Source organism: Ptychodera flava, chromosome 19, assembly GCF_041260155.1.
Source record: "Ptychodera flava strain L36383 chromosome 19, AS_Pfla_20210202, whole genome shotgun sequence".
Taxonomy (NCBI): domain Eukaryota; kingdom Metazoa; phylum Hemichordata; class Enteropneusta; family Ptychoderidae; genus Ptychodera; species Ptychodera flava.
Window position 1 is genome coordinate 15,725,235 of NC_091946.1, and position 23,084 is coordinate 15,748,318.

At 39.8% G+C, this 23,084-nt stretch overlaps 1 protein-coding gene across 1 annotated transcript in view; it reads left to right on the top strand.

The window, feature by feature from the left end:
- LOC139118678 (uncharacterized) overlaps positions 1 to 23,084 on the top strand; it is a 33,047-nt gene that overhangs the window by 7,518 nt on the left and 2,445 nt on the right. Inside the window, exons 10-16 of the mRNA XM_070682096.1 lie at positions 73 to 189; positions 551 to 737; positions 1,378 to 1,482; positions 18,881 to 18,941; positions 19,342 to 19,651; positions 19,973 to 20,037; positions 22,244 to 22,504. Of these exons, the coding sequence (XP_070538197.1) occupies positions 73 to 189; positions 551 to 737; positions 1,378 to 1,482; positions 18,881 to 18,941; positions 19,342 to 19,651; positions 19,973 to 20,037; positions 22,244 to 22,504 (1,106 nt within the window). The remainder of the gene's footprint in view (positions 1 to 72; positions 190 to 550; positions 738 to 1,377; positions 1,483 to 18,880; positions 18,942 to 19,341; positions 19,652 to 19,972; positions 20,038 to 22,243; positions 22,505 to 23,084) is intronic.

Below are 23,084 nucleotides of genomic sequence, written 5' to 3' on the forward strand. Positions count from 1 at the left end.
TGAAATATAGAGATATATTGTTATTATCTGCTGCTACAGGCACACGCCGCATCTCCATTTTTTTAAATACAGACTTGGCCTCAGTCACGAATTGACAGTTTGTCCCAATTCTATCGACCTGGGCTTTCAATCTGGTGGGTACTACAAGTTTACGGAATGTAACAGAAACGAACTGAAAGGGTACATGGCGTAAGTATACGGTTAAGTAATATCAGATTTTAAAAAATTGCGATATAATTAATTTCAATCATGTGTAAGATTATTTTAAAAGACATGCAAATATAGTATGTCTTTATGTATGTATGTCTTTATGTATGTATGTATGTATGTATGTATGTATGTATGTATGTATGTATGTATGTATGTATGTATGTATGCATGCATGCATGCATGCATGCATGCATGCATGCATGCATGCATGCATGTATGTATGTATGTATGTATGTATGTATGTATGTATGTATGTATGTATGTATGTAGGCCTATGTATGTATGACAATATACGAAACATAAAAGGAAAATAAAGTTTTCAGTACTTTTCTGCCATCAGAGAATATCGAAAACCTTCATCATGTTTGTACGATGAACCAATTTGCCAAACTACATGGCCCTGGCCTAACTACTATAACGGTGAGAAAGTGATTTCAGGTGAAGTGTTTACTGCAGATGTGCAATGCAAGGCTTACTATTACGGACGAAGCACTGGGCAATGTCCGTGGAAAACTTTGGACGTACAGGTATAGTAGGATATTTTGGTAGTGTATTTTAGTGAGCGTGCTTTCCTCTGTGCTATTTAAGCAATAAAGCACACCCACTTCGCGTCTCGACCAATCAGATCGCTGTATTTGCGTCATCAATATACTGGTAACACGATTGGAACTAATTTTGGATAATTGGATCTTCATATTTTTCAAATTTCTCAAAAGTGTTTGGTGCATCGTTGCTGAATGTTGCAATATTAAACATAACTCGTAAAAACAAGTGTGTAACTTAAAAAGAAAAGCAGATGAGTTTTCATTTGCAGATTAAACCGACATTACTTCCCTATCCAATTATCCGAAATTAGTTCCAGTCGCGTTTGGTATGATATAATTATTTGATGGCATAATGTGTGTGCGCGTTTTCGTGCGTGCTCCAACGCTCATGTAAATACGCATTCGGCGCGGGAGGCAGGGTCAGTCAGTCGAATAACATAACGTCGGTTGAGGACGAATGTTGCGCTTTGTGGATTCGTTAATTGCAAACTTCAATAAATCACGTGAAAAATATATAGTTATTGACGTCTACAGAGAAAAAAATCCTGACCTCCATGAATGGACACATCGTTAAATGCTATTCAACCAAATTTTACTTACACGTACATTCAATAAATTTCAGGACTTCAATGATGGCGACGTATGTTACATGTACTGTGAAATGACAGACGGTTCCTGTGAATACTGGGGTAAGGCAATTGAAGGCACGCCTTGTGGACATGGAAAGGTAATGTGACATAACAAACCATTTACACAATCATCTTTCTGAAATTAGCACAAAAGTAGTAGAGTAAAGGTGGACAACTGGGATTAATAAGAATTTTACACCCCATTTTATTCATTTATCTACATGAAGCGAAGGAAAAATTAACCATCCATGTAACTAAAGTATGACCCTGACCTATATACGAACTCACGCACGCGCAACAATTTTGACGCAGCAGTGCATTGTCCTGAACTCAGCAGGGAAATTCCCTTCTGAGTCAGGTCCTGGACTTGCGCAATATACTAGCTGGGAACCACTGATGCTGGGACATGTAGAAACTTGTTCTGTCTGACCTAAACACACAACATGTGTAGACACGTTCCGAAGGTGTACGGGAAATTCCGTGTGAGTCATCACCATCAAACTAGCCTATATAAAGGGACTTTTACCCCGTTGTCAGTCAGTCGCGGAGTCTAGCTGATGTTGAACACGAGAGTTCCTATCGGTACGAACTAACTTTCATATCCATTCAATCCATAATATCGTAGATATCGCTCCAGCGGCGGACTAAATCCTTCTTGTTTTTGTATTTCTAGCGCCTGATGAAATATGTTCTGAATAAGTTCTGACCCCGGGGCCTCTGTTGTTGCACCTTTTTCTTGTATTTGTGTAAGCAGCTGTTTATATTGAACGTAATAATGTTTATACTTCTCTCTTCTTTTTGATACTCCCGTTTTTCCTTGTATTACATCAATAACGACGCCAGGTATAGGAGTTAAGGCTAACAGTACCGGAACTGTTGGAATTGCTGCTATTACAGCAGAGCTTACAAGAATTCCCTTAGTAATATTAAGAGCCATATCAATTCGACCCATTAATTTATAACTTCGCCGATATGCAGCACTTGTTCTTTCTATATAATCAGCCAATTGTTCAACGCTTTCAACAACTGAGATGTGCATTTTTACTGTATATGTAAGGGATGATAAAAAATAATTGTAGTAATATAGAAATACAATATGGCAGAAGGAGGAGATGATATACCAATCCAGGATTTCGGTGATGCAAATTTAAATGATGATGATGACGCTACTGCTGAAACATTCTTTATAGACGATGATAATGTCCTTGCAGAAGTCGATCCTTACCGGGATAGCTCAAGCGCGCGGAGCCCGCAGGTGGGTCGTTTGACTGAACTTAGAGTAGATAAAAAATTAAGAATGGCTAATAAATTCTTAAAGGAGAATAAAATTACTGATCCGGATGCACTAAATGTATTGGCTACAGAATCTGAGATTAGGGACGAAAAGCTGTATTATAAAGACCTCAAGCTGTCTAAAGACAGAGGAGGTGGATTTTATAAGCTAGCCACATTAAGGAGTGAAAAAGGAGGACATGCATTTATTAGAGAAGTATTAGGAGGTCGCTCTAGCGCAGAGCCCGAATTTGTAAGTTCTACATTGTATTCTGAAGATGTGAAAAACGATAAAATACCGGCTGAGAAGATGACTCCAGAAGACATGGGTGTATACAAAGATGAACTGACATTCTTACGACAAGATGCTTCTGGTAATGCAGATAAAATACAAGCTTTTGAAAATAAAATCGAACAATGGAACAATCTAAACCCAGAATATAGAGCTATTAATGATGAATTAAGGATTGCGAATATGCGTCTTGGCGAGCTTAACAATGAAAAAGTTAAAATAAGGCTAGAGAAAAGAGAAGTTGAAAAACAGTTAAAGGAAATTCCTGAAGATCACACCCAAGGAAAAGAAAAAGCCAAGAAACTACTAGCTGAACTCATAACAAGAGAAGCTAAAATTGTTGATCGAATTGAATACGAACATGGTAAGATCAGTGAGGCACGTGAAAGTCTAGCTACGACTAGGTCTCTTCATGATGTAATTTCCGATCCAGAATTGTCACTCAGGCTGAAGCTGACAGAATTATTTAAACGGAATGGTATTACAATAGCTGCAATACTGACTGCCCTTGGAATGACAATATCAACAATTGCCCTAGCTGTGACTAGAGGAGGAGGGGGAGCAGGGGGAGGAGGAGCAAACGCAGGAGGTTCAGGTCCGCCCAAAGGCTCAAGCGATAGCTATACAAAAGCGAAAGAAATTGTAAAGCAATTTGGCGAATGGTTAAAAACATTGGCCGCAAAAAGTGCTGCTGCAATACCAGGTTTAATCGGTTCCCTCGTCAGTTTTCTATTAAAAACAGCAGGATCGGTTGTCGGATTTGTTGGAGAACAGCTATGGATATTTTTAACTGGATTAACATTAGTCATTATAAATAAAATTATGTATTAATATATCACACTCCCTACGGCATCAACATGTTTGGTGAAAAGAATATTGCAAAATTTCTTTCTAAAAATAAAGACCTGTTTGGTTTCTCTGTCGAATTGGAATGGTGCAAACTTCGGCGGGTAAATCGACATATCCTTCGAGCAAATCCAGGTGTCCGACTCAAAGATGATAATCTTTATCATAACATATTAGCTTTCGTGAAGGAATGTCAAAAGACTAACTTCTTTAAGCGACTAGAATTCATAAACGTCTTTCAGGAGATTGACAATGATGAAATGGAAGTCCAACATCTCCAAGAATATTGGGTTCTTCGATTGATTCGCGACACAGGTAATCGATTTATCTTTCAGTCAGACGGAAATATTTATGTAAAGATGTGATTTTTTCTTCTAAGTTATTATATACACGAAGTGAAACTTAATTTTCTTTTTTTCTTCTACTATATACATTACACGAAAATGGGGTACGATAGAACATTATCACCGACTTTCACCAACCGAATACCAAATGGAACGAAGTCAGAAAGAACTCATCATGTGATAGCTCATAATCCAAGTGAAGCAGATCCAGGCCAGACACTTATCATACGATGTCCAAAGTTAGAAAGCGGAGTAGTACTAGTTCCAGATACTTTCAACCTGGTTTTTGATCTCGAAGTAACGGGACATGAAGATAACCGAGTAGTACAAAATGTTGCAAAAAATTTGGTGGAGCGTATGAAACTCACATTTGAGGGTCAGACACTTTTCGATTTGAATAAATATAACCTTATTGAATGTTATCGCGATCTCTTCAAACATAAAAAGGAGAGAACGAACATGACACTGTACGGAATTCAGAACGAAAATCTAAGAAAATTAAGAAGCGGCGCGGCCGATGCAAATGCCGACAGGCTTTCAAAATGGGACGATCTTTTACTTTTCGACACATATAAAACAAAATATGCTATTCGTCTCACTCACCCCCTCATAACAGGTCATGGAGTTGCATATCCATCAGCGTTAGGTAGTCATATCGAATGGGAAATTACGCTTGCACCTGCCTCCCAATTACTTGTCAGTAATCAGGTTGTTACAGTCAATTATAAATTAAAAAACATTCAAATGGAATACGAGACAATTTCTGACCTCGATCTCGCGAGGTCAACTGCTGGTTATTACAACAGCGGGAAAAGTTTTCTCTACGAGCATATACATTATTTTAGAATAATACCATTCAAAGAATCGGACACGGTTATCAATGAAAATATAAATGTACCACGACGTAGCATTAGAGGTATCGCTATACTCTTCACTAAAAATCAGAATCAGACAGAACTGAACAGTGAACTTTTCTTTAACCCATCCATTGAATCTGTGTCTGTATCAATCGAAGGCATTGCAAATAAAGTGTACGCTCAGAAGATGATACCAAGACAATTTTGGCGAGAGGTGCGACGGTATTTTGCTGAAGATAAAGATTGGTGTGAAATTGATATAGATGAAGTTGATTATTTGAAGAATAAATTTTGTCTGTTTATCGATCTGCGTAGTTTTAAAGATATTGAATTTCATGGAAATGGTCTTAGAGTAATGAACACAAAGGACGGAATTCAACTTGAAATTCTGAAGAAAGACACCTCAGTTAAGGGTGCCGACGACGCTCGCGATGATAATATATTTGCCCACGTTTATGTTATTAGCGATGCCCAGGTCACTGTTGAAAATAGTAGATTAAAGTCTTTACAATTTTAACCATGACCCGTCATTCCTATCGGCCATGTTTCTGCCAGCCATTCGCCTGTGTCTGGATTGTATAGCTGCACACGTTTGATATCATTTGGCGCCATCATGATTTTACTGCGCTTTTCACTACGGATTTCTCCAGCCTTTTTCCGTACAAACTGTACAAACTGTGCCGGCTCCGGCTTCTTCCCAGTTTCAAACAGATCTTTATAATCTTCAAAGTTCAAATGTTTTCTAACACAAACATCTTTCACCCCTTTATTTTTTTTCGTCTCGGAAACGGGAGTTCGAAAAGCATACACTTTCGAGCGTATGCCGACAAAATCAAGAATAGGTTCACCATTCAACTCATCTTTAAATTTACCTATCACTTTTTTATTAATCTTCGGAAAGTTGGGGGCTATTGCGGAGCTCATCCCACTAGTATCATATATAGACTTCTCACCATTCTTTTCAACATCTTCTCGGACTATATCATTGAAAGTTACGTCCGGGTCCGGGATCGGTACACTGTAAACAAAACTGTCAGTATCCATGTAGGCTAATCGTATTCCAGGGAACTTGACCCGAAAGTAATTGTAATGCGTCTCATACATAAGCAGCTTAGAAAGTTCCAGTACTGCGGCGCCGATGAAAACTGGTTTTACATATTTATGCTCATCCGTTTTCAGTTCCAGTAGGGCACTGTCGCAGGAATCACCATCCTCTTCGGAAGTTATGAAAGTTATATGTTTCATCTTTGGATTATACTTCTGAATCTTTTTACGTCCACTATCCGTGCCGTTCCAGTCCGAAACAAATTTAAAGTCTCTGTACTTTCGAACATCTTCTATTGTCTTACCGAACATTGCATTATTCATCAGCTTATAGAAATTCTTTTCGAAATCTGTCCTCCCCTTTGCCCTCATTTTAGTGTTAAAGTCAATATATTTCGCGAGACATGGAGCCTCATCGAAAGCAAGCACCCGATAAATCTTTTTCAATCTCATTCCCATCCGAAGATAGAATTCCAGCAACTTGTAGTGTAAGACGTATCTCTCTCTATCCATCACACTTGTAATCAGTCGACCGCCCTGCCTCGGAAATTCATAGTGATGCGGTGCTAATGGCAAATCGCTGTGTTCTTCATGTAATTCGGGGGGATATTCTAAGTCTACTTCTAGAAAACTTGGTGGAAAGGTGGCGCCAGGTCCCCACCCTCCGGAACCAGCTCCGCCAGCTCCGCCCCCTTCTTCCCATTCCTCCCACTCTTCCATCGTCATCCAATGAAGTCCGCCCGTAGGCATTGGTTGACTCATTGCCCAGCCGTAGAGATTGTTTGCATCGAGATATTTTATTTCGGTCACCGGTTTCTCTGGATCGTAATTCCCGTAAGCAGGATGATTTGTCTGTAAATAATGAATATTACACTGGCTGATACCGCCTCTAATTCCCCTCTGTACGAAATTCATCTGCTCAGCATCTTGAATGAGCCCAAATTTATTACCTGTGTAAAGTAACATAGCATCCCATGTCAAGCCGGGCGCCGACATATAGTGGGCTGGATCTAACTTATATGCTTCTAAACATGTGTCGCGAAAATTTTCAAATATATTTGCAAGAAGGAGAACGTCAGTCTCACAATAGAATTCCATATAATCTTTAATCGTACGACATCCAACTTCGCCCCATACTCGCAATGCATGTTCGTAATCAGACTCTGAAATCCCCTCTTCCGTCAATTCGCTATAAAATTCCCCCCTCTCCGGGAGCTCACCCTCTTCTAATCTGTCAACCGAGTCTAAATATTCGTAGGGGAAGGGTGTTTCTTTCGCCCTTTGAATGTCCGGGTACGAAAGTGGGGCCGCCGTCCACCCATCCTCCGGCACAGTTTTTGCCAACTTCGCCAATGACCCCATCATCAACTGAGCACTGTCCATAAACTTTATAGAAAAGTGGCGTCTCTTTATCTCCCTCTTCCCTCCGGCAACAACAATTGAGGCGTGAAAAATAAATGTTTTCGAGAGGCCCATAATTCCACCATTGCTCGTCTTAGCTATTATATTTGGCTCTTGTCCGGAACCCCCTCCATCTCCTTCGGTAACGATTTCATGTAATTCTTTCAAAATAAAAGAACCATCGTATCCCTTGAGGTTGTGAAAGTAGATAGGAATGGTTCTCGACGGGCGACATCCCTCGCAATAAAAAGTCGCCTCCTCCTTCACTACTCGGTATCCTGCCGGCTCTCCACATGCAATACAGACTGGATCACATCCGTCACGCTGGTAATTAGATCTATCTTTCATCGGTATTATTTTCCAATAATACGATTTCGAATAATACTCGGCCCGTTCTTTCATATCCTTTAGAAATTCTGTAACACAGGAGAGACCTGTGAATGTTCTTTTACCATAAACAGTGGGTGGCCGCCGTTCCGAAGGATTCGATCCTCCCCACCCCCGTTCCACCATAACATACGAAAGACAAATTGGAATGTGTCGGCCGGTCCCCTTCTCAATAATTGCCTCAGTATCTGCATAGACGACGTAGGGAGAAGGAACCTTCTTCCGATGTCCTTCGAATTGACACACTTCCTTAGGAAAAACTGGCTGGGCGTCGTCTGTTCCACAGTACACCTGATGTATTTCTAATTCTTCTGTTGACTTAAAACCTCGCTTACAAACCATACAAATACACTTCCGTCTGCGCTCATTCTTTCGATTAGTACGAGAATTACGAAGGCGATTTAACGAAGTAATTGGCATGAAGTGAGAACGGCCGCCGTCTTCGCCAACTATCAGTAAGATATTTGCTATTTGATTCCTATCGGCTTCGCCTTCGGAACGGGCACTATATAACACAGTTATGTCTGACGGGGGAGTGGGATCATTTTCGTAGATCTGAAATACTTGAAGTTTGACCCCTGGATTTTGCTGCTCGAAGCGCCTGAATACAGTCAGATCGGCGGGCGTAGGAAAGGGAATACCTTCCCAACAGTAGTCAGCAATAAATTTGTAAAACGTATTCCATTTTCTCCTTACCTGACCACATTTCTTTTTGCGAAACTCGGGGTCGGTCAACTTTAAACTTGCTACGATGGCATACTGAAAACAATTCTCGCTGCCCGAAGGTAGCACCAGATCGCTCACACAATGCTTATTTTTTAACCATCCGGGAAGTTGAATCCGTTCCCCTTCGGAATGCATTCCAGCCCCGAGTAAAACTTCTACTAGAATTACTTCAAAATTAAGTATCTCCTCGAGAACGAGACCAGAACCCTCAACATTTTCAATTGTATCAAGCATACGATCGTAGCGATCTATTAATTGTTGCCCCACATCCGCCCCTCTTACATCTTTTGTGTATGTATCATTTAATTTAACATGCAATGTACGATTTTGTATATTACCAGTTTTCGGATCCGATAATTTGACTTCCATTTCAGTATAAACAGAATACATCTTTCGTTCCGAATGGCTTTCTTTGACCATACCTTCAATATCCACCAGCTCCCCGATATCCTTGACTCGCTTGACTTCAGGAAATTTTTTTTGTAAAACTGCTCCCTTGAATGCTGTATGTAATTGACTGGCCATCTTTATGATATATACTATCCTAAATTTTTTTAAAATGAAAAAATAATTATTCTATGATAGGTCATCAAAATCCACTATAATATTTTTGTCAGCATTTATTCGTTTATATATCTCACCTAATCTTTCTAAGTCGACTAGTTCTTCCGCATCTTGAATTTCTGGTTTATTAGGCGCAGCACAAAATAACCTCTCAACAGTGAAAGAAAGGCCACGCTTACTTAAGCGCGGTTTAAATGCTAAGAATCTTACTACCTTTTCGGATATTACGAGGTACAATAGCAGGATTTTCTCGGACTGGCAATGGGCTCACTGTTTTAAAACAGCAGTCAATTTCTTGAACCATATCAATACATGTATCGAAATCGTGAGCCCCTCCCCCTCTTTTAAACCGAAATTTAAAATACGCAACTGGCTGCGCCCCGCTACCTCGCTTCTGATACACTTTAGATGGATTGTAAAATCTGCAGGTCGTTCCGATAGGATTCCCTTCGGTGACGGTTCCGATAGTATTCTTGGAGTGAGCGGCCAGGCTTAGAGCATAACTTTTAGCAGTGCTTGCATCGAAACTTTCACCTAGGGTACGGAATATTATTAAATCAGTAAACTTTTGAAGACTCGGTTGCCAACGGACACACACCCCATCGCATGTAGCTGGATCTCCTCCCGAACCGTACTTAGGTCCGATGTTGAAAACCACTTCTAGCTCACTGTCTACGTATATGAAAGGATCTACCAAAGATTCACCAAATATGAGTTTGCCGTCACTGATTTGAATATTCTCTTCTCCGGTTTCAAGTATTTTTATTGCAGTTGAAATAGAAAGGATTGTCATTGTCTTATCGTATATATCTTAATAAAAAAAAATTTTTAAAAAAAATTTCTATGATATAGTATCCTCAAAATGTCATACATATTCATAAATGGACCAACTGGAAGTGGTAAGAGTTACGATGCAGTAAATTTGGCGGAGGGACCGGAGGTGTCTCACGTGCCAGAATTTGACACTAGTTTTTCTAGCAACATTGCCGACTTTTATAATGGGCGTGTCGTTGTTTCGATTGCCGATTTTCAGAAACAGTTTATAGAACATACTCTTAATTTACAATATCAGGCTTGGGTGAGGGAGGAGTAGGAGGGGGAAGGTTTCCCTTCAGAACACTACATTATTTGCGACTCTTCCATAATTCAACATCTGACTTTTTCTCGAATCCGGGGCGTGGCAACGGAAGAAAAAAAGATTGTTTCTAGAGCATTTGACCATTTACCCAGTTTCATTATCATATTCAAAGATATGCCTTGGGATTATTGCAGGCGGAATGTGTTGACTCAAGCCAGGTCGTACGAAATAGCCGCCTTAGAAGAACTAGAAGAGATTCACAACAAGTTCAAACAGACTTTCTTAGAAATTTGCCACGACTACAGGCTTCCATGTTTGGTAATTCGGAACGCTCTTACCCCCCTCGTTCTCAAGAATATACTTAATCCAACAATTGATACCGAGACAGTCGGGCCAGTAGAATATCCACAAGCTTTTGACTTTGGAATTGCATGGAGCGGCGGCAGCCAAGGATTTTTAATAGACGGTTTCAAGGAGGAGGAACTTGAAAAAGCGTACTTCCCACCTGGTCAAGAACAACTAGAACAACCTCGAGTGTCACTAAAGAACCTACACAAACTTCTTAACGCTTGTGAATCTGTGCACGCTTATAATGCTCCGTTTGACTTGCAGGCACTTGATATGATGAAGCCCTACGGTTCCGAAAGGGACTTTGAAGTTACTTGTCTATGGCTCATGTCAGTTGTGTACATTATACTTCAACCAGAACTTATCGATAAAGCTGAAAAAGGGGGACTCGAAAGAACGGACTATGGCAACATGAGAAGTCGTTTTGAAGATCTTGCAAACTTAATATGTTCAGGAACCTCCCCTGTACCACCTCATCCACATACTGCCGAAAAAGATGCAGTAAGTGAACATTACTTACGACAGTACATGATAAATACTTGGCCAGGTGGTTGGAAGAATAATGGTAAGCTGTCACTTTCAGGTTTCAAGAAATTAAGACTTCTTCCATGGTACTTATTGAATAACTTTCGTAAATACTTACGTTAGTACTTGCGTTAGTACTTACGTAGTACTTACGTTAGTACTTGACAAGTACCAGCACAGGAACTTACGAAGTTCTAATAACATTTTCCTCTGGCTCCCAACTATTGAAACTTTCCGGATAACCTTTCCATTTTATCAGATAATATTTCTTTCCTCTAATTTTTTTCGTCTTCAAAATTCGTTCTACTCTGTACAGCTCGTCGGCTCCCCGTTCCGAAAGGGCACTCTGAAGTTCATCGGAGTAGAAAGTGCCGAGTATTTCCTCTCCATTCAGATCTTTTATTTTGTAAACTGGTGGTGTTCCTAGTCCAGCTGCGTACACCACTTTTGAAACTACGAAAATCTCCTCTGTCCAATTTGGTAAATATCCTTTCTTAAAAGTGGTCTTGTATTTTGTAATTCGGACTCGTTCTCCCGGCTTGAATTCAGGGTCAACTCCCCCGGCTGCCAACTCAGGACCGAATAGTGTATAAAATGCCTGCCAATCGTTCTCCTCTGTTACGTCCCTGGGTTTCATTTTGATACTTCCGTGAACGGTGTTATTGTAATTCTCAAGAAGTTCTGGTAGAATAGAAAGCCATTCTCGTGTCTGTCTGTATGTAAAGTATTTCCACATCATCGTCTTAAGAGTCCGATTAAAACGTTCAACAACACTAGCTTTTTTGTCACTGTAGGTGTGAAACCAATGAATGGAAGACTCCTGGAGCCACCCCTGCATTTTTCGGTTAGTAAATTCCCGCCCCTCATCTGTCTGAAGTTTGTCGGGCCTTCTCCCGGATTTCTTAATCACATCTTGTAGCGCCTGTAACGTATCATCAGCCGTTTTTGACTGTATCGGCCTGGCCCATGCGTATTTACTGAGTACATCGATTACTGTTAGCATGTATCGAATGTTACGGTTCTCTTTTGCGAATGATGAAGGGAATTCCACGAGATCCGCTTCCCATTGAGAGTCTATCGATGTTACAAAAACGCGCCGGCCGCCCGTAGCACGAGTACGAGGTACCGGTTTATGTAGGTTATAAGTAAGCTGAGTTTTTAACCACTCCTGCACCTCTTTCTTAGTAATTTTTAACCCGCTGGAGCGTGCTGCGTCATACAATTTTTGTACACCTCCAAAACCAGTTTTCGGGTTGTAATATAATTCTCTAAAAGTTCCTTCGGGGGTGAAACCTTCAGCTTCCATAATTGCTATATTATACGAATAATTTTATGTCGTATGGATTCCGTAAACGAAATACTAGATTACTGAATGGCCTACTTTTCAATTGCTTGATTAGGCCCACGGCTTCCCGTTCTGACACCTCCATTCCATATTCTTTTATAATAGTTTTGTTGTCTATCTTGTTCGGTGTGTAAAATAGTACTAACATCTGTATGTTTTCCCTAAATGGTTTACTAATACTAGTATATTGTTGAGTCAGAACCCAGACAGATAATCCGTCATGTCTTGCGCTGAAACCAAGTTGGACTAAAACGTTACTGCGCTTCTTCATATCTTTGGACGAGGCGCAGTCATCGAGGATTATTAAAGTGTTCGTTCCAGCCCATTCTTTATGCACGTAGGTTAATGTATCATCCACTGCATCGAGTCCGACTGGAAATATAAACACATTATCATCGGTGAAAATGAATCTTCTATTATACGCTTTATTATTCATGAATGTTGGACAAATGAATATCACATATTCGAATTTCCTTAAGTACGGACCGGTGAGGAGGTCCAACATAAATTCTGTTTTGCCAGAATATGTCGGTCCAGTTATAATCATGTTGAATGGTGGGGTTACGTATATTGACATTTCCTCTGGATCTATATATTTAGTGACTTTATTCCAGTACCTACAATAGTAATGAATATTGCTAAAGATAACAAACCAATTTTACCATATTCGTGAATAGGGTCTGCGTCGAGTGTTGCAGATGCTGCCCGTTCTGGGGAGGGGAGGCCCCCCAGAGTCGTGTCATTGTGAGGTGGTGATCCTCCGGGCTCGTCCTGCCACTTCACAGGATCCGCCTCCCCTCCTCCTTCCATCTCATGTACAGCACTTTCTCGAACTTCCGTGTTTATATCACCGTTCACTCCGAAGGACATAGATTCTGTTGCGTATTGCAATTCATTATTATAACCTGTGATTGCTGGGCCTGAAAGAATGACCATTTCAGACGGTAAGAGAAGTAAATTGGGTGAGACTGCCATATCAAGTTTGACACCAGTATTCATTATTGTGTCTTGATATCGCCTATAACTGATTACTTTGTCTGTATTACGAATTTCATCTTCGAGGAGAACACCGAATTCTTTTCGGACTTGCTCTGCACTGCCAGTATCACCTACTATGGTACTGCGAATATTTGCTTGTGCACCGAGTATGCAATATACGTAGGCTTCAAGACTTTCGTTGAGGCGGGCTAGGCCAGCCTTTGTCAATCCCGAGTCTCCCTTCAGAGGAATGAAACTATTGTATTGCCCCTCTGATCCATCATTTCGGAAGAAATAATAGTGTGGTCGGTCTTTGTCGGACAGTACATGTTTTTTCTTTCCAAAAATTGTATGTGTATAGAAAACGCCTCCGTCGGCTGAGAGGAAAAAGTCATGACCGTTGTATATCGCTTTTGGCTGTCTAACGGGCCCACGATTAGTATAATATTCATAACCATAACCAAGACCCTTATTTTGACCTTTTCGATAACGAAAGTCGGACTTCGTTGGGCTTATATTTCCAAATTCTGTACATAGAAGTTCATATTGGACGAGATTGTATGGATTGTCGCCCGCTTTGAAGGTGGGGAGGGGGTCGTCTGGAAGTGCAACGCCCATTTCGTGAAGGATCCTACGTATTGTAAAGTATACATGGAAACGGCAGAATGATCGTATTTGCGGCGGAAATTTATTATCAAAGAGATGGGCGAATGATATACCGCAACCAGTAGTGCTGCACCATACAGCGAAATTCAGTTGCTGGTCCCAATATTTCATATGCGGACTGCCCAGCCAGACATTACTTTCTTTAGCTGATCGATGAGTGATTACGTTATCTTTGAACACATCCCTTGGATGAAAAGTAAATTTATCTGTCGGTGTTACATATATTTCTAAGTCCATGAGAATAGGTTTTATTCCCCCGTCCGGTTTGGAAGGAATATCAGCATGCTGTACTGTTGGTATGCTCGTCTTATTCAATTGAAAAGCAACTGGGAATAAGTCTGTACTCATTATTCGTGTTTCTATATACATATAGATTTAAATGGAGGAGAATTTTCCCGGAATCCCTGTCGGAATCGTTCCGTTAGGGTTACTAACATTCCAGACTATGTTAATACTTTATTTCGGATTCAGGTTTAAACGAATTTTTTATTTTTTACTAAGAATAGATAACATACTGCAAACAATGGAGAATTTAATAAAGTCATCGGCAGCGGCAAATACGACAGCACCCTATCGGAACGGTTCCCCTATCGGAACGGAAGGACCAACCGCAGCGTCGGACAATAATCGATCCATAATAGAGACGAAACGTGAAAAAATACTCTGTGTCATCGCAAGTGGTCAAAGTAAGTTATTTTTTGGTAAGGAGATTACAGTTGTTGACGTAGAAAAATGGAAAGATGAAACGGTGGATAAAGCCTTCAAAATGTACGAAGCGAAATACAGTTCTCTTATAAGTGATACCATCACTCAAAGTTTCATAGATCTAGGAGCCCGCGCAATCAGTCAGGTAGTTCCAATCGATGACCGAGATAACTATGCCACTGATCTTAAAAAGGATTTTATTCTAAACAGTGAAATAAAACGATTATCAGGACGGATAGGGTACACATGGGGGCCCCTGATTGCTCTAGTTTCCACCGGTTTAATTACAGGTAAACATTTAAATTTTAAAAAAATCGGGTTTAATATAGTACCTGAAATAAATGGATTCAACTTCGCCGACTCAGCAAACGGAAACGGGGCCCACACCGGAAACGGAAACGACTCCGACACAGCGCAACATAGAGAAAGTGACGTTACCGCCGAAGCATCCAGGGAGAGTTGCTGCGGGCAAGAAATTAGCGGAATGGAACAGGAAAAACAAGGAGAAGAAACTAAAAGCAATGGAGGGGAATGGGGGGAGCGATGCGGTAGCGACTGAAGCAGACCTACCGCCTATAATGAAAGAACAGTGTGATAGCTCACGCTGGTATAATAAATGTTATCTTGTTTTAGGAATTGTGGGAGTTTCATTGACTGCATTAGGGCTATATTGGGGGCGTGCTCGACATACCCCCTGTCCCCCCCGGAAAGATGAACCGCTTCAGAAAGCGAAAAAAACAGAGCCCGTAGCAGCTCCCTCCAGAACAGTTCCGACAGGGGTTCCGAGGGGAGGGGAGGGGAGGGGGAGGGGGAGGTTTCCAGCTCCTCTACATTGTATGAGATGGATTAACTCCCCATATTTTTTATTTTTATTTTTTATTTTATATACTAGTCAGCAATCATGGATATTAAAACAGTTGTAAACACAATGTACGATGGTATTGTAATCGCAGGACTAGCGATGGGATATCTTATGATCTCCAGCAAATTTCTGAAAATAGAGGTTGGCGATCCAAGTCGACCAAATTTAACTCGCTTGGCAAAATTAGGCGGTGCGACTGCTGCCGCGGTTGCGACTAAAGATCTTCTTGAACAGAAAAATATTATTCCTGCTGAACCTTATACTTCGTAATGGGCACCTTCGGAATATTATTCATCAAAAAATTATACTTAGTAATATATACAGCGCACAACAATGATCATTTGGATTGAAAGTCAAACAGGTGAACCTGTTACTGTTAATTTTTACCCTTGTATTGACACGACACAGTTTACGAAGATAAGACTGCTAGAGTGTGGACTATATAATTCATGGCATAACATAACATCGACAAATAATGTACTAAAATATCAAGAAGGTGACCAACCAAAGAAGACTAAATCAATACGTCCAGGTAACTACAATATCGATACGTTAAACAAAGCAATCGGGTTGAAGCAAAAAATTAATTTTGAAAAACATCTGCCGACAAACCACGTTCTTCTAACTTTGGCTAAAGATGTTAAAGTTTATTTCAATGCTACAGGTAGCTTTGCCAACGTAGTTGGTTTTTCAGATAAACCTGAGGACAACCCAGTTATAAAAAGTACTATTAGTCCGAAGAAAGTGGATTTCTTAACAGTCACTAAATATATAGTTCATTCAGATGTAGTCGATGTTACTGGAAATTATGTTTCATTTGGTTCGGGTGAATACATACAGGGGAAAGTATCGAACTGTTTACAAATACTTCCCATCCGGGATACGAGAGAAATAAGTGAAAAGGTTACTTACGATTTTAAAAACGGAGCAATTTCTATGCCATTGAGAAAAGGGGGAGATTGGATGAATTCAATTCGTATCTGGATAACGGATCAGGATGGAAACATGATCGATTTCAATAACTGGCCAATTAGCTTTTGTATTGAATTATTGTAGTCCCGAAGCGGGGCCGGTGTAACCCTATCGGAAGATAAAACATCCCACGACCAATCCTCCAGCAATATATATCATTTCATATTTCTTTTGCTCAGGACTGGGTTGATAATAATCTGAGAATTGAACTGCTTCGCCTTCGGAACGACCTGATGCATAGTTGGCTTGCGCCGCTGCTTCTTCAAGGATTTCTGCATCTGTATCTCTTAACTCAGCTGCAGCATGTGCGTCCTTTGCTTGATTTTCTCTTTCCCAATCAGCCTGTAGTAATCTTTTTTCTGACCAGACATTGCGATCATGTTCAAATTTTTCTAATGCTTTATCATGTCGGACCTTTTCTTCAATAAGAGCGTCACCATTCCCCGAAAGCTTTTGTCCGATAATATTTCCTCCTGTAAATGCCGTTGCATTTAATACAGCACCGAGAACTGTCATTCCTATAGCTGAAGCCATGATTGTGTATATTACAAGGTATTATTTAATTTTTCATTGTATATAGGTCCCTACGGAGTATGTCTGATCCAAGTGGCTTCGGTCTAGGTACAATTCGTATGCAAAATCTTGAGCTTGAAGATCTGAGTGATGTTAAAGTTAACAATAATACTAAGATGGCTGCTAATCATAATAAGGATTACGTCCTTCGTTACAAGGACCGCGAAAAATATTTCGTTTTAGCCAATGCCGCGGCGCCACCCCACGAACATGCTGTAGAATTTTCCGAACTTAAAGACATTGATGAAACTGTAATTGACGCCACAAAGGCTTCGAATGATCCTACTCCTTTTGCTCTGACATGGGATTCGGCTAGTCAGAAATTCATGCCTTATAATGTGCCGCGTAACATCTTAGATATATTGGATAGTGAAATTGCGGGTGGAGTTGCTGAACCACCAGGAACTCCAAATGTTATTTATTTCGATAGCAATGTTAACAAGTACAAGTTGTTAGATTTTCGTAGTTGGCTTACTCCTACGAATCCATACATTGCACTTCTTGGTATACCGATTCACCTTAAAATTAGTCCTCTTAATACAATAATGAAGGCAGATAATACATTAAGAAGGTGGATAAACGAGGGGAGAATTATTGCTCGTATACAGCTAGCGGAGTTCCAGTTAGATTATTTTGGGACACAACTTTAAAGAAACTGGGTCTTAAAAGTGTCGGTGATGAGGCAGCTGTTCTCACTTTACAGACAGTAAATCAACAGATGACTGATAATATGAAAATACTTCAACATGGTACAGTTCTCATTAGATGTGTAAAGTTAGCTACTGGAGATGAATTTGACGATTTGGTTGGATATTATGCTATGAAAACAGATAACAGAACAACTTGTGATATTATCATAAGTATTGATAAAGATCGGGGAGGGGAAATGAGTATTGAATGTTTTGTTGGTGGGAATAGAATAGAGAACGACTTAGGAACTACATTTGTACGTAGAGATAAAAGAGTGAACACTTTAGATATCAGTACCATTCATCTGAAACGTCTCATATTATTTGAAGTAATGGTCTTCCGTCACATTTTAAGTTCAGAGGAAATTACTAAAATTTTATCTATCAGGTGAACAAGTTCGCACCGATAGGAACTCCGAGTTCAGAAAAAAACCTACCGGAAATTCAGACCTCAGTCATGCAGTAGGAAAAAATTCACATCAGCTGGACTCCGCGACTGACTGACAACACGGGTAAAAGTGCCTTTATATAGGCTAGTTTGATGGTGATGACTCACACGGAATTTCCCGTACACCTTCGGAACGTGTTTAGGTCAGACAGAACAAGTTTCTACATGTCCCAGCATCAGTGGTTCCCAGCTAGTGTATTGCGCAAGTCCAGGACCTGACTCAGCAGGGAATTTCCCGCTGAGTTCAGGACAATGCACTGCTGTGCGTGAGTTCGTATATAGGTCAGGGTTATACTTTAGTTACATGGATGGTTAATTTTTCCTTCGCTTCATGTAGATAAATGAATAAAATGGGGTGTAAAATTCTTATTAATCCCAGTTGTCCACCTTTACTCTACTACTCACAAAGACAGATACCCAGAATAAAGCAAAAACTGCTATGAAGAATTTATAACATCGATATCCGACTTACGTTTGCTTCGAACAAGTTAAATATAATTCAGCAAAATACGGAAGACACAATGTTATATGTCATGCATAGCGTCGTCATGCAAATATCACTTGCACTTTAAAGGTGTGTCTGGCAGATACCTGCGTATGTGTTAACGAATCATCCTGTTCGTCGACGGGCATCGGTAAGTCAACGCTTACTTTATTACCTTATTTTCTCTTCATTGCCGCTCATTAAGGTAGAAAGCGCCTCGATGAAGTTTTGCTCAAACTTTCCTAAGTTTGTTGAAAATTATTAATTGTATTGTTTTTCCCAGTTGGAGTGTGTGTTTCGCGCAAACAATATTCATGGCAACAACCGATAAGCCTCACCGAGTGCCAAATACGTTTTTGCTAGTGAGATGCAAGGAAAAGTATCCGAATCTACTTTGAACTAACGACAGAGTTTCGTTAAAACCAGTGAAAGTAGTTCAGCAAAGATATGGAGAGATGTTATTTTATTCAATTAGCAGAGAAAGAAAGTGCGTCACTTAAAATTCAAATGCAATCTTATTTGACTTCAACTGTAGTACATTTGCTTTTCAGGTTCGAAACCAAAGGACGTCAAATATGTGCCATCCGTGTTTGAGGCCGACAATCGTGACATCGCTGTTGAAATCTGCCAAAGCCAGCAAGGCTCTCTGGCAAAAATACTGAACAAAGATACCAACGACCACGTCATAAGTACCATCGAAACCTACAGTCAGAGGAACTTCCGGTTTCATTTCGACGGGAGGCGATATCCGGAGAAAGGAAATGAATGGAGTACGGTCGATGATGAAAAGTTAACTTTCTTCAACTGGGAACCTGATGAGCCTAATAACAGTGGGGGCGGTCAAGAATGTTTGTATCTGTGGTGAGGTTTTACAAAGCGTTTTTCCCCTTGAATTCATCATCTGAATCGACGTTGCCCCACATTTGCAATATTCAATTATTCCCACAGCTGTTAAAGTATCCCTAACTCAAACGATGCGAAAATAGAAGACAACTCTGACAGTAACAGATCATATAGATATAGATAGACGTAACACACCAGAATAAGAGTATTATGTACTCAGTACTATGTTTGTAATGTATTCTTACTAATAGGGTTAGCCAGACAAAAACATTTTCTTATATGCATGCTTGTTGTGGTGACTTTTTAGAACTTATCCTCACCTTTTACTTGTGTTATCAGGGAAGGACTAATGCAGTTTTCAGACTTGGTGTGCAGCAGTGCCGCATATTACATTTGCCAGAAAGGTATCGTAAATCTAGTTGCCCGGAGTACCTTCTTCGTATTGAAGCTGATATCCGAGAAAATAAGAGTCAAATCATGGACTCCACCATTTCTGTAATCTTTATCATCGTAATGTTTATTTCTGACAAAGCGCACTACAATTTACAATAATCTCAGTGCGCTTTACAATCAAATTCACGTAAAAATAGGTTACCCTTTTATCACATATAAAAACTACATGTTCTATGAAATGAATTCGAATATGTACTGGCTGTTAGGCCGCGTTCAAAAAAAATGGTGAGGGGGGGGGCTGGAGGAATCGCGATTGAAATCTTTTTTTTTTTCAGATCCCCCCCTCAATACCCTCAAAAATTTTCAAGTCCCCCCCCCTCAATACCCTCAAAAATTTTCAAGTCCCCCCCCAAATTACCATATAGCCGCATATTTATTAGGAATGCATTGCAGAGTAAAAAAAAACATGTAATGTGTCGTTCTGCACGCAAATGTTCAACACTATCTCTAATCAGCAGGTTGTAGAGCCATATACCTAGGGCAAGTTCTTAAATTGATTCATTTTTAAATGCATTAGTGAACTGTTTGGATTTCTCAGTCTAAGCGGACTTGAGTTTATCCAACTCTGGCCAGTTCAATGGCACCAGCTGAAAAGCACACAAAATGACAATCATAAAAGAGTATGAAAATTGTGTATTCCTAGCTACGTTTAACCAAATTGTGAAAAAATGAGCACAGTGACCTACCAAATTTTTTTTTCAAAAGTACAAGACATATACAACTTAGATGCCACTCATAAAATGTTTTGCAAAATTGACAATACTGGAAGGTTGAAATATTCCATGAAATTAATGTTTTAATCTCAGAAATTTTGGGTGTAATAATGGCTAATTTGATAAGAAATAAAAGATTCCATTTAGTCACACATTTTTCCATTTAAATTAGAGTCTTTACTGTTCAAAGTTTTACTTTTGTGTTATTGGTACAATGAGATGTGAAAATTTCATTCACTGCATGAACTTGAAATGAATGGTTTTATATATTGATTTTAAGTGATTTTAGAAAAACTGACTTTTCATCGTATATTTGTATAAGATCAATTATGGTGACCCCCATCTTTTTTCTCTAATATTTGATTGTTCTCATATGCCAGAATTCAAAAATCCATGGTAACTGTTAGTCCCCTAGTCTTCTATGTGTTGATCTCTGGCTGGATCTTGTGTACAAGTAGATGTATGTTACACCGTCAATTGAGTGTCCTATGACCGAAACTCTTCTTAAACTACATCAGAGTCAGAGCTACATGTATCACTGTCACTGCCTGTATGTAGTAGCAGGGCAGTAGTTGTATTAACTTTTTATTTTGACAATATTTTTGTTCAGTTTATACAATTGTGTTCTTGTTCTATTCCCTACAGAATGTTGAGCTATCCAGTATTCAGCTTGCCAACACGGCCTACGTGTACCGTGCATTTGCATCATTCAATTATCACCAATATTAAGACAAACGGGCTTTGTTGACAAACTGTATATTGTGTTTTTCAGCATGCTGTAGAGAGACACCAAGAAACTGTGTTTGATACATTGCATAGAAATATTGAAAAATTATCAAAAGTTGTAGCTCCTGCCCCATTACAAGGCCAACGTTTTCAACGAAAATTGAATGGCATTCATACATTTTTAGACTTTTTCGAGATTTATAAAGACATAAAATATGACAAAACGGTTCTAGCTTTTGTTTAATTATTACTAATATTAGAACCATTGGACGACATCAAAATGTTGGGAGTCAAAATATTTTCAGGTCCCCCCCTATAGGCAGAGCAAAACTTTCAAGTCCCCCCCTCGACTACCCCAAAAATTTTCGAATCCCCCCCCCTGAATTCCTCCAGCCCCCCCCCTCACCACTTTTTTTGAACGCGGCCTTAACACAACCAAGTCACTGCTATCTCATAAAGGAATGTTAAAGAACTGGTCGCCACTGTGCAGAGCGCGCAGAACAAAGGAGGATTTGCAAAATAAGGCGCATTTCATGACATAAAATCCCCACAACAAAAAAGTGTCGTTCACTAGCGGTAGAAGTGTACTTGTTGGTCATTCGAATTGCGTCGAGAATTGCTGTCAGTTTTGTGCGAGTCCTACATTTGAGTGAGAATCGATTAAAGACTCGATCATTTTGTTCGTGTCTTGGTACATAATTTTATTTGATTCATACAGATGGCAAGGGAGAATGTTTTACCGAGGCATTGGCAAACGACTATCGAGGTATGAAATCAACCACTAAGCAAGGTTACACATGTCTTAAATGGACTGAACACTCACATAGTAAGACTCCTGAAGCGTTTCCAAATCGTGGACTTGGCGATCATAATTACTGCCGTAATCCTGATATAGATTCTGGTGGCGCTTGGTGCTACATTTCCGGCGGAAGTAAAACATGGGACTATTGTGACATTGGCCAACCCAAACAGACATGTGGTGAGTATGTTGCCTGTCAACTTACGTCTTCGTGGTGCCTTCAGCTCTGCTGCCTGTTTAGATATCCTCGATGTTTACAATATACATCATTTGTCACCTACTTATCACTTTCTGTGATAAAAACGATGATTTCCAATTTATATAAATAACTATCGTCATATTGACAGCAACTCAGGATGACAGTGTTGTAAGCTCGTGGTATCTATATTTACAAACTCATTATTAGCAGTGCAAGATGAATGCATGTCCTTGAGTGCATCTTTCTTTCCATTTCTTTCCATTTAAGGTAACAGCTCCTTGAAACTCGAAGCTTTAAGCATTCAACATAAAGAATAAAAATAGCATGGATCATAGCAGAGAGGTTTTTGATCAGAGAAACCAATGACTAAAATAAATATTTCAAAGTCTAAATGGCTGTAAAATGTGTCAACTCCATGGAAAGTATCAAATGTGCAATTTCATTCTACTCTGCAGGTTTCAAAATGAATAAATAAAGTAGCAAATAATAATTTCGTTGGAGTGTAAAGTCAGATAATCTGTCTATTTCACGCTATACTGTAGAATGGATGAACCTGGTTTT